This window comes from Rana temporaria, chromosome 1 (genome assembly GCF_905171775.1).
Source record: "Rana temporaria chromosome 1, aRanTem1.1, whole genome shotgun sequence".
Classification (NCBI taxonomy): domain Eukaryota; kingdom Metazoa; phylum Chordata; class Amphibia; order Anura; family Ranidae; genus Rana; species Rana temporaria.
The window spans coordinates 488,870,427-488,883,285 of NC_053489.1; the positions used below are offsets into that span (position 1 = coordinate 488,870,427).

Below are 12,859 nucleotides of genomic sequence, written 5' to 3' on the forward strand. Positions count from 1 at the left end.
TCTCAGCTTGGCTGTGCTGTGGGCTGTCTATTGTTACTGGGGTGTAGTTCCTACCCCAGGGAGGTGGGTGGCAGCAGTGCAGTTGAGGTTTGGGTGCTCTTCCCCAGTAGCCAATCAGGACGGTTGAGCCTCGCTGTGCATACTGGGGTGGGTATTTATGGGGCAGACGCCATTAGTCTGGGTTCTTCTTCGGAGTGCAGCACCCACCTTTAGGGTGACTGTGCATCACGGCGCCCCGGCGAAATGGCCTTCCAGGCCGGGGTGCGCGTACCACGCGGTATTCCTGGTTCCGGGACCATGTTGGTCCGAAAAATTTGAGCTGTGGCAGGGAGCCCAGTGGTCAACTGGGTTCCCAATCCTGAAGATCCCAAGCGGGATAGCTGTTCGGTGGGGAGTCCATCTGAGGAGAGCCATTGAGAGGCTGGCGATCCAATAGGGTCTCAACAAACCACCGGGGGTCAAGATAGCTGGACACTGAGAGACTGGTCACCTTTCAGTCGGTACCTGAAAATTATCTGAAGGAGTTCCAGCCGCAATTCTATCAAGGAGGATCATCTCCGTAATCACAATCACAGAGTGGCAGAGACTTTTCCTTCAAGTCCGAGCGGTTCTCTGACTCCCAGGTAAGTCAGAGTAGGCCTGTCCAGGTACGCTATACCCACTCTGGCTAGAGTGGTGAAGAATACAAAGTATTGTTGGAAGCAGGACTGTTTCCCTGCTTCCAACTGCTAGGGGTCACCAATAGGTTTCCTTTAAACCTGGCTTGACTTTTACATGAATTACACAGTTTCATGAACAGGACAAAAGATTCATTTAAAAAAATAATAATAATCTTTAGAGGCCTAAAGCTCAAGTTTGAGCAAGCAAAATTTTTATTTTATTATATTTTTATTAAAATGATTATTTCCAAATGGTTAAATGTGATTATTATTTTTTTGTTTTATTTGATTTCAGGTTTTTTTTCACTACATTTTATGGTAGTATGTTTTTTTTCTTAATTATGCCACTACTACAAGACAGCAAATGTTATTCCTTGCAGTAGTAACTATGGGCTGCCATCAGTGCACCTTGCCCTGGAGAAAGGAGGATTTAAACAGCCATTTGTTTCTGTGTGCTTAACCATATCTCCTTGTTCTAACACATGGCAACCCCTCATGCACAGTAAATATAATCTGTGTAAATGTAAAACATATTATATGGACTTATTTTAATAATTTAAATTAATGTGCTACTTTGAAAATCCACTTACCGTAAGGAATTTCTGCCCCCAATAATGCGTTTAGGGCGCCGATGTAACAACCTTAATCCACAAACATGGGATGATTCTGTTGATTAAATTACAAAAAATAAACATTTTCACTATTTTCAAATGTTTCCATTTGACAGAAGTTTAAAACTAAGCCCCCATTCACACTGGATCCGACTTTCAAATCATGCAACTTCACTTGGACATCGGTGTGGCACCACAAAGTCGGAGTCGCACCGATTTGAACAGTTCCATTGCCGACAATAGGGTGCGACTTGTCATGAGATTTGGACCTGTCAAATTGTATGACAAGTCGCACGGGTGTGAACGGGGGCTTAAACATGGTCAGAAGGCATGTACAATTACTTCAAGCACCGTCTAACCTTTAGATTAAATTCCAGGTATATTAGAACAATAGGGCCCAGATTCTCGTACAGCAGCGTATCTTTGAGCGGGCGTAACGTATCCTATTTACGTTACGCCTCCGCAACTTAGAAGGGCAAGTGCAGTATTCTCAAAGCACTTGCTCTGTAAGTTGCGGCGGCGTAGCGTAAATACTCTGGCGTAAGCCCGCCTAATTCAAATGTGGAAGATGTGGGCGTGTGTTATGTAAATGCTATGTGACTCCACGTAAATGACGCTTTTTACGAACGGCGCATGCGCCGTCTGTGGACATATCCCAGTGTGCATTTCTCCAAAGTACGCCGCAAGGACGTATTGGTTTCGACGTGAACGTAAATTACGTCCTGCCCCATTCACGGACGACTTACGCAAACAACGTAAAATTTTCTAAATTCGACGCGGGAACGACGTCCATACCTAACATTGGTACACTGCATGTACGCCTCATATAGCAGGGGTAACTTTACGCCGGGAAAAGCCTAACATAAACGGCGTATCTGTACTGCGTCGGCCGAGCGTACGTTCGTGAATTTGCGTATCTAGCTGATTTACATATTTCTATGCGTAAATCAGCGTACACGCCCCTAGCGGTCAGCGTAAATATACAGTTAAGATCTGATGGCGTAAGAGACTTACGCAGGTCGGATCTAATACAAATCTATGCGTAACTGATTCTAAGAATCCTCGTTTGAGAATCTGGGCCTGGGTGTATAAAGTCTTATAGCTGCACAAGTAGAAAAGCCTGTTCGCCACCAGCATGCTGTAGAGAAAGACCCTTTCTCTCTGTGTGGAATCAGTGGTCTCTCTACAAAGGTCTGGCCCACCACCTGCTAAGTAAGATTTATTGGTCTGCAACCAACAAAACACATGCTCCAGGCTGACCGGAGATCTCTAATTGATTCAGCATGTGGAAGAGTCAGAATCTGCAGAGAGGCCACTGATTCCATGCAGACAGCAAGGGTCTAACATTACAGTAGGCTATCAGGGGACATATTTTTCTACTCAGGTTATGGCACAAAATGGCTAAAGGAAACTAACTGCATGACTTTGCAAATCTTTTCTTTTATGCACTTGAAATGTATTTAGCTAAAATAAATGAAATGTTTATTTTTTTAGGTTTTAGGTTTTAATATGCTGTAAGGGCACTTCCCTTTTAAAAGTCTAAAGTTAATGATGTTATGGAAAGAGCTGAATCAAGGTTGCAATGAACATGATATAATAATCTATGTAATCCAAGAAGGAGAACACAGATTCCAATATTTATTTTACCACCCCGTAAGCAAAGTCCCCTGAATACCAAACATGTTTAGACAAGAGACCAAGACGTAGTGATATTTTAGTCTTTTTTTAAAGTATTGGCTCATTATTTAAAATTGCAATGTAAATAATTCCACACAAATTATTTCATTAGGATCTCCTATACAAGTGTGCAAGGTAGCTTTATCTTTAACTATTTTATAAATATGGACCTATTTCAATTACAAAATGTATTAGTAAGGCTTTCCAGGAAAACCCTCTTATTTCCATACCCATTCCGTACTATTATGGTTCACATGGAAAGGGTCCACCAAACAGCAAAGGCAAGTTTTAGCTGCAACACCACTGGATGGTTAACTCTGGTTATGTGGCAGATTTATAAAGCATAAAGTTCCACAATGAGATACACTGTATTTCACCAGCTGGACTGCAGTATGCCTTCAAAAATTCAATAGCAAGATATGCTGATGTCTACAACGTGGCGATTCCACAAGAAGTAAGAACATTTACATTTAGGGTATTTCCATTTATTTAGCTAGAAGGTTAAGTTATATGCTTCTTTCATTGCTCTCTCCACCTACAACTTGGTTTACAGACAGACCAAGGTAAACCAGAAGTAGATGGCTCATTCCAAGTTTCAGTGAGAAAAAGAACCATGTCTCATTTGGTGTCTTTTTATCTAACCCATAAATAGACCCCTTTCACACTGAGGCGTTTTTTTTTTTTGGCGTTTTAGCACCTGTAAAGCGCCATAAAACCGCCTTTCATTCATTTCAGTGTGACTTTTCACAATGGGGCAGTGCACTTGCGGGTTTGGGAGCGCTGGTGTTTAGCACTCCCAAAATGCCCTGCCCATTAAAATCAATGAAATGAATGCGCCTAAAAAGTGTTCCGGAAGCGCTGCAGCACAAGCATTTTTAACCCCTTCTTTGGGGTTAAAAGCATCCCACTAGCGGCCAAAACAGCGGCCGCTTAAAAAGCTCTAAAGCGCTGCTAAAACTACTGCAGCCCCAGTGTAAAAGAGGTCTTCATGCTTCTGGAATCCTTGTTTTACAGGTTTATTAATAAAACAAGGACTGTATACATACTGTACAATAAAAATTGTGTTAAAAAAACGTAATCACTTATACAACAACATGCCTTTTTGCTATCATTTGTTATACATAGGAACTGTTTTTGTAGTCCAACAGCCACCACTTAAATGGCAAAATTAGATTTTTAGAACTGTCAGGCTCTGCTTTCATATGCATGTTTGAGGTCAGTGATTTAAAAAGTAGTAAAGTAAGATGATCAGAAAGGCTCCCAGGCATCTAGAATCTTCTGAAAGAGGTCTGCATTAATAGCCATATTCCTCCCAGCACAAGTTTACTTTAAAGTGAAGCAATTACAGTTGGGATTATTCAAGACTCTTACTTATTATAATTGTGTAGACTTACTTGTAAAATAATTTAATGAACCTCTCTACTTAGCCTAACATTGAGTCTCTTTTTTGACCTTGAGAATCATAGGCCAGTGGCAACCGAAGTCTGAAAGTTACTGCTTTGTCAGCTGCCTGACCTCAAACATGGTTTTCCAACCTTTGAGTATGCATAACAGTATGAAAAAAAAATTCCTGTTTTTGTATAATTTTTTTTAAAAGTTGAGCTTTAGCAATTATCTTCGAAAAAGGAGCGCACAAAGCAATTGTAATGTGTCAATAATAATTACATTTATCCTCATACAATTCTCTCCAAGATACACCACACCAAGCCCCTGCTGTAAGGTTTTATACAGCTACCTCTGGTCCCTGTGCCCTTTCTAAATGGAAGGATTCAGCAGCACTATAGATGTCTATCTTATTTAAAGTCCAACTCTTGCCTATCTTTTTTTATTCAATCTAAAGCACAAGATGCTCTAAGTCAGGGGTCTCCAAACTGCGACCCGAGGGTCAGATGCCTACCTTTATCTGGCCCTTGGGGCACTATTCCTCCCACTGACACCAACAATGGGCCACTATTTCTTCCACCAATACCAATGACGGGATACTACTCCTCCTCCTAATAGAGCACTACTCCGCCTCTTTGACCACCAACCCTGAGGCCATATTTATTCTCACTCATGCCAGGCCCATGACATTTCTACCCCTGCTGGCCACACTCTCCGGCCCTTCTAAAGTCTGAAAAACAAAAAACTTGCCCTTTGTTTAATGGAGTTGTAAAGGAAAAAAAAAATCTGCCTAAAATTAATGTCTTCAAGGTAGACAGACAGAATAGTGTAATGATTCTGTTAAAAAACAAGTAAATACCTATTAAATTCCTTCATCTATATCACCTCCGGCGTTCTAGTTTCTCTTCTCTCATTCACTTCCTGGTTTGCGGTGCTCGTTCATGTAAGAACTACATTTCCCAGTATGACTTGTGGCACGTCCAGTAATTCACACCTCCTTGAAGTCTCTAACACGTAGAGAGCTTCCTGCCGCACAGATGTAGTTCCCAGGAGGGGGTGAGCACGTCACTGACCACCGCAGTAAAGCCTCCCTTTACGGTGGTCAGTAAAATCAGACAAGCAGGAAGTGAACAGAACAGAGAAGAAATAGAGAAACTTCTGAGCAAAAACTAACAATGAGGAAGTGAAAAGAGCAATGTCTGCAGGTAAAGGATGCTTATTATGAAAAACGTTTTTTTCCTTTACAACCCCTTAAAAAGTTTGGAGACCCCTGGTCTAAGTCTTTGGAGTTGAATGACAGGGGGCCATGGCTCCACCTCTTGATCACAGCACCTTGCACTCACAGAGTATAGATGCAGGGAGCATCACTAATGTCATCACATCAGCGATGATGTCTGCATCATTCAGGACTGATGAGGAAAAGAACCCATTGAGTCAAATGGCCAAAGATATTTCAAAACGTTAAAGTGGATGTAAACCCGAAATGTTTTATTTTTTTATTTTTGATGTCACAATGTACAGTATAAAATTTCCTATCATCTGTGCCCAGTCTTGTCACACAGAGTTAATCCAGCTCTGAGAAATCCTCTTTTATTGTTCAGTGAAATAAAACGGACTTACAGAGAAAAACCTTAGTCTGTTCCGCCCCCTTGCTGTGAATGACAGGTTATTTACATATCTCATGCACTAGCCTGGAGACAGGCATTATTTTTTAATTCCCACCCCCACTCCTTTTTTGAAGTCATGTGGTTACTTTTCTGGATTTTGACTGGATGTTAGTGATCATAGCAGAATTTAGTGTAAGGGGAGTGTAGAGGTGGGTGGGGTCTACTGACAACATATCCACCCACGGAATTGCAGTTTTTCAGTTCTTATAACAGACAGAGGGGAGACATTTGACAGGTAAAGATACATGCAGGAGGCATCTATATCCTTATACATCAGCACTATGGCAGTAGTTTAGAAAGGATGAGAGTGGCTTTACATCCACTTTAAGTGACAAGAAGCATAAAATCCTGCAAGTAGAAGCCTTTTTGGGGAAGATGGTGGACCATTTGAACTCAGAGCCTGGGTGTGATTTTAAGACTTCAGTGCACTCACAGTACTCCTAGTTTATTTTATATATAACTGAATGATTTTAATAATTTAAATATCAATATACTTTATTAATCCTAGTTGGATAAAAACAGACGTTTGGGAGTATATTCATATTATAATAAAAACAGAATGACATTCTATGCCTATTATTCTGATGGCAAATCTAACTCCCTGTTGGCTATTCGCCACATGTGGTATATAGGTTTTTTTTTTCATCAGCATGTACTTTACATCTCTATTTAGTTTTTTTTAATAGTACCCAGAGTACAAACAAACCTGCTCTCAACAGTCTTGTATTATTCATTTTAACAGTACTTTCCATCTGTATAGTGAGCTGTTTGTGTACGTAATTACCAAATAAAGCAGAAAACCTGCTGGCCTAGTTAAAACAGCTATAATATTGTGCAAATCCATTACTATATAGACTTTAATAAACAATTTAAAATGGAAACTAAAAGAAACTATTTAATTGAGCTTCCCGGGGTGTTTCATTTGCTAAATCCTTGACCCCTCAAAAATATGGTCTTTTATGGATAATAAAACTACACTTATCAATTTAAAAGACTTCCTAAAGTGTTGATGCACGCAAAAACAGCAAAACCTCACTTACTTGACATTTGTGTTGGTTTTCATCTTCCATCACAACAGTTTTGTTATGAAATTAGAATAATTTTAGTATTCCATTGGGCATTGATCTGTCTGACTGCTATTCAAGGAGATCTGACATTTAGGCATTGTAAGGTTGCAGATTAATCAAATCCATGTGAACTTTTCTGTCTATGCTATAGTTGTCAGAGTCTATTTAATATTTAATAAATGGGGTTTCATACACATATTATGAAATCTACAATACTAGATGACTGTTCTTTTTTTTTTCGAAAGCGTCAACATATTACACCAGATAAAAAAATAAATAAAAAATCTTTAAAATGCAAATTCCAAGCAACAAAGACAACACGCAAGAAGAGATCTTGCCTGAATGAGCTTGCAATCTAGAGATATTTAATTATCCTATGTGTTTGATCTTGTTTTAAGCAACTCTGATATTTATTTATTTTTTCTTTAAATCTTCTTTTATTTGATTTTCAAGAAGAAAAAATAACATAAACAATGGAAGTACTCCCTCTGGTTTTAGGACCAGCACATAATACAACACAAGGTATCAACAGGCATTGCAAATAATTCACAGTATCATCTCCAGGAGAAAAAAAAAAAAGGAACATAAACATTTTGTATATTCCTTAACTCATCATAACTCTTCTTTCCCGACCTCATTGACCCAAAGTCTACTCAACTAATACCCTCTATAGATCTTGGATTCCATTTCTACACTCCTATGGTCAAATAAGCCCCAAACCCTCCGTGTACCCTATCTCCCTGAAGAATTGGGGCAATTTATCCTTCCCTTGTTCTGTATCTCTCTGCTTTACCACCCCTGCCCACCCCCCGCCCTTCTCCCCTAGTCCTTAAACAACATTTCCCTCTCCATCGCACCCCCCGCCGCCGAATCCGACCGTCAATTTGCGTGTATCAAAGCCTTCCCTCCTCTGAATACCTAAATACATTCCACTCCGCCCATGTAGCCAGATACACCTTCCTCTTCTGCCTTGAAGTCCATACCAAATCCTCCATTCTATTCAAATCTTCCACTCGTTTAAGCCAAATCCTTACCGTTGGTGGCTGTGACTGTTTCCACATCCCTGGAATACAGGCATGGGCTGCGTTTAAAAGATGACAGACTACAGATTTCCTATACCGCCTAACTGAAATCTCTGTGTCCTGTAGCAAGTAAAAGGACCACTCTTCTGGTAATTCCTCCTCGCTGAACTTTTGCACTATTTCCCGGACCTTTACCCAAAAACTTAAAATCTTAGGGCAGGCCCACAGGATGTGCATTAAGGTTCCTCCTTTTCTCCCGCACCGCCAACATCTGTCTGGCATATCTGGGTAACACCTGTTTAATACTACCGGGGTGTGATACCACTGAGATAGAATCTTAAAATTCATCTCTTGTGTCTTCACATACACCGATGATTCAAATATGTTCTGGAGTATTTTGATCTTTTGCTCTTCTGTAAAGGGTCTACCCAGCTCAACCTCCCATTTATTAAAAAAGGGTATTTGAGAGTCCTCTGCAGGTGCGTTCAGTAGCTCACTAATTCTTGAGAGAGAGTGCCGAAGCATCCCACTCCCACTACAGTACCTCTCAAACATTGTCAACCTGTGTCCAAGAAATGTTGCAGCTGTAGCGCCCTCCAAAAATCCAATTGATAGGGCATCACACCCGTTAACATCTCCTGCATAGTATACCATGTTCCCTCCTTCAGAAAGTGAGATGCTTGAAACAGCCCCTGTTCTATTAGTCCACTAAATGATCCCTTCAACAATCCTGGTTTGAACTGTGGGTTCCCCAAGATTGGAAAAAGCGGTGAGTCCACTGTTTATTTATTTGTTAACTAAAAAAAAAAAATCCCTCCCTGCAAAGAACACTGCCAAACTTTCTGTCTTGAATAAATGAGCTTATATTTTTTTTTTTTGCATCAGACACGTTGGGGTATGTCTGGTGCCTGAGTTCCTTGCTGCTGCTTTCTTCCACTGGTCTCTGTGCCACTGCAGAACACATCAGTGATGTAGAGACCTGACACACAGAAATGTGCTGAATGAAGAGCTTTATGCAAGCGTGTCCCTTTAATACAAAGAAGTTTGATGCGGGGGACAGATAAATATTCAATTTATTTTAGGAAGGACTTCTTTAAATATTTTTTTAAATAGCAAAATATGATAGCACATGCACAAGTCTGACTAAAGTACCTAGGGAATGACTGCATGGGGGCACCCTGAGCAGCAAAGAGTGGGCGAGGTTTACTAAAAGTGGGCTTGGTTAACTAGGCATGGTTTATTCTCAGGAAGCATCATAAAATAGGGATATTTTGGGTAAAATCTGTTTTTGATCACAACATTTTTTATTCAGGCTTTCTGTAGCAATACAAACAGTTTTAATTGTCTTATCGATTTTTTTTATATAAATTGAGCAATGCATATTTTACCCCTTCCTGACGAGCGTATGCACTTATGCTTCCTTGGCTTTCAGGGGTTATACCGGGATGATGCCCGCAGCTGCAGGCATTATCCCGGTATCGTTTTATAGAGTGGGCGATCGCCTTTCCAGTGATAACAACAGATGTGGCTAAAAGCCGCTCGGTTGTTATCCCGGAGGCCGCTCTTACCGTGCCTCCTGTCCCACCGGGAGACCCGATCCACGCTGCGGCACTTCCAGCGCCTAGCCACGGCTTCGTTCCAGTCTCCTGAATGTAAACCCGTAAGCAACGTCACAACGTCACTTCCAGTTTACTTGGCTGCCAATGGCGCCGGATTTAAAAAAAATATACAGTATTCAGAATCACACTTTTCAGCGATCTGAATACTTTGAAGTGCAAAAGAGGGATTTGGGATCTTTTAGACCCTCGATCTCTCCATAAAGAGTACCTGTCACCACCTATTACTGTCACAAGGGATGTTTGCATTCCTTGTAAAAGCAATAAAGGTGATCAAATTAAAAAAAACACAATTTAATAATATAAAAATAAATAAAATAAATAAGAAAAACATTTTTTAAAGCGCACTCGTCCCCGCAAGCTCACACAGCAAAGAAAATGCACAAGGAAGTCGTAAGCGGTGTTTAAATCACACATGTGAGGTATCCATGCAATCTTCAGAGTGATAATTCTAGCCCTAGACCTCCTCTGTAACTCTAACCTGGTAACCGTAAAAAAATGTTAAAGCATTTCCTATGGAGATTTATAGGTACCGTAGTTTATCGCCATTTCACGAGTGCGTGCAATTATAAAGCGTGACATGTTTGGTATCTATTTACTCGGCATAACATCATCTTTCACATTATACAAAAAAATTCATATAATTTCACATTATACTTTGAAGTGCAAAAGAGGGATTTGGGATCTTTTAGACCCTCGATCTCTCCATAAAGAGTACCTGTCACCACCTATTACTGTCACAAGGGATGTTTGCATTCCTTGTAAAAGCAATAAAAGTGATCAAATAAAAAAAAACACAATTTAATAATATAAAAATAAATAAAATAAATAAGAAAAACATTTTTTAAAGCGCACCCGTCCCCGCAAGCTCACACAGCAAAGAAAATGCACAAGGAAGTCGTAAGCGGTGTTTAAATCACACATGTGAGGTATCCATGCAATCTTCAGAGTGATAATTCTAGCCCTAGACCTCCTCTGTAACTCTAACCTGGTAACCGTAAAAAAATGTTAAAGCATTTCCTATGGAGATTTATAGGTACCGTAGTTTATCGCCATTTCACGAGTGCGTGCAATTATAAAGCGTGACATGTTTGGTATCTATTTACTCGGCATAACATCATCTTTCACATTATACAAAAAAATTGGGCTAAATTTACTGTTTCATTTTTTTTTTTATTCGTGAAAGTGTATTTTTTCCCAAAAAGTTGCGTTTAAAACACCACTGCACAAATACCGTGTAACATAAAATATAAAAAAAATCGCCATTTTATTCTTTAGATTCTGTGCTAAAAATATATATATATATATCATGTTTGGGGGTTCTAAGTAATTTTCTGGCAAAAAATACGGATTTTAACTTGTAAACTCAAAATGTCAGGAATAGGCTTAGGCATGAAAGGGTTAAATCCCTAAAGATACATTGTTTTACCTATAGCTTTAATGCAAACATCATCTTTCACCCCTTCGCTTAATGTCTGTATGCAGAAGAAGTATCAAAAGATAGTAAGGACAGCAACCAAAGTTTTGATGGTAAATCTATGGTGCATTTGTAACCTCAAAGATAACGTCAACCCTAACGACAGTAACATTGGCCCTATGGAAAAGCCCAACTACCTCTCACAGGCCAAATGATGTGCAAGTATCTCTGCTTTCTTAGAGTATGTTAATAGCATGCATGTTTCCATATGTATTTCAGAATTTTGCACTGAAGAAAAAATACTTAAACAAATGGGAAGTCATTAAAAGTTCTGGAGAGTCATATCAGGAGTTTGGCAGAGTCTCCAGAAGGAACCACGTTTGATTGGGATTATCAGGAACGCAGACCTCTAAAAGCCGGCTAGGTAAGCTGACCTTAAGCTTGCTATATTTTCTGCCCTTCCTATGTATCCTATATGTATTCTATATGTCGATTCTCAAGGAAACCAGACCACTCTCTTACCTTTCTGGTTGGGTAACTTGTGTGTATGAATGTGTTTGTGTCCCCCTTCGCGGGTTGGATTGTGTGTGGATAGGGAGAATCCTCTGCATTTCCCTGCGTTGACTCCTTGTAGGCGACCTGGGTCAGAGATGCATGGTAGGGTCAGGAAAAGCCCAGAGAGAAGAGATGAGGAGGGTTTCTTAGTGTTTTGTCTATTGTCATAAACTCCTTCTATCCACGTAGATAAGTAGAGACTATTCTCGTAAATTTGCAGATTTGCTGTACTATTTGTTTAAGAGGCAAGAGGGTGTAGGCACAAGTAGAGAAGATTGGCCAGTCATTATGGGCATTAAATTGTAACAGGCGCTCCGCGCGCCTGTTTCTTCTGTAATGCGTTCCATGCTGGAACGCATTACAGCGACCGCGCGATGACGTCATCGCGCAGCGCCCTGTGTGTTCCCCCGTGAACGCAGAAGTGCGCCGCACTATACAGTGCTTCTTTCAAATCACTGTGAATGTATTACAGCTGTCTGGTACCTGTCTCCTGCCTATAAAGGCATTCATCTGGTACACAGACAGCGTTCTATTATTGTCAGCTGTAGCTCGGCCACGCTACTCATACTGCTGCCATCGCTCCCCATGCTGCAACACCACTCCAGGCAACAACTACTACTTTGGTGCTCTTGCACCTACTGCAAAACAGAGCCATTGCTGGAGACAACCTTTGAGGCCTTCTTGCTGAACACCCTACACCATGGAATCCCTATTTTTCTACATTGAAGCCTGCAAACGGATAAGTAACTATTGTATCACTTGTAGTCCTATAGGATGATCTGCTGCTTATGTTCCATCTAATACATTTGTTGTTACTTAATATGCTTTGTGGATATCAACATACTAATTGGGATATACTGCTGTGCTAAGGACTGTTTGCTAAGGAATACTTTAAAGGGTCAGCTACCCTCAAATTACCTGAGCTATATTGCCTCTCATATGTAACTACTATTACTGTACGTGTGCAATATTCATCTCCTGTATGCAACTATAATTATCTGAGCTATATTGCCTCTCATATGCAACTACTATTACGTGTGCAATATTTACCTCATATATGCAACTACAATTATCTGAGCTATATTGCCTCTCATATGCAACTACTATTACGTGTGCAATATTTACCTCATATATGCAACTACTATTACCTGAGCTACACTGCCTTTCCTACGCAACTACTAGTTG

At 40.3% G+C, this 12,859-nt stretch overlaps 1 protein-coding gene across 1 annotated transcript in view; it reads right to left on the minus strand.

Annotated features, from left to right (window-relative positions):
• Positions 1-12,859, minus strand: part of PRSS12 (serine protease 12) — a 227,433-nt gene that overhangs the window by 46,066 nt on the left and 168,508 nt on the right. Inside the window, exon 10 of the mRNA XM_040330091.1 lies at positions 1,250-1,325. Within this exon, the coding sequence (XP_040186025.1) occupies positions 1,250-1,325 (76 nt within the window). The remainder of the gene's footprint in view (positions 1-1,249; positions 1,326-12,859) is intronic.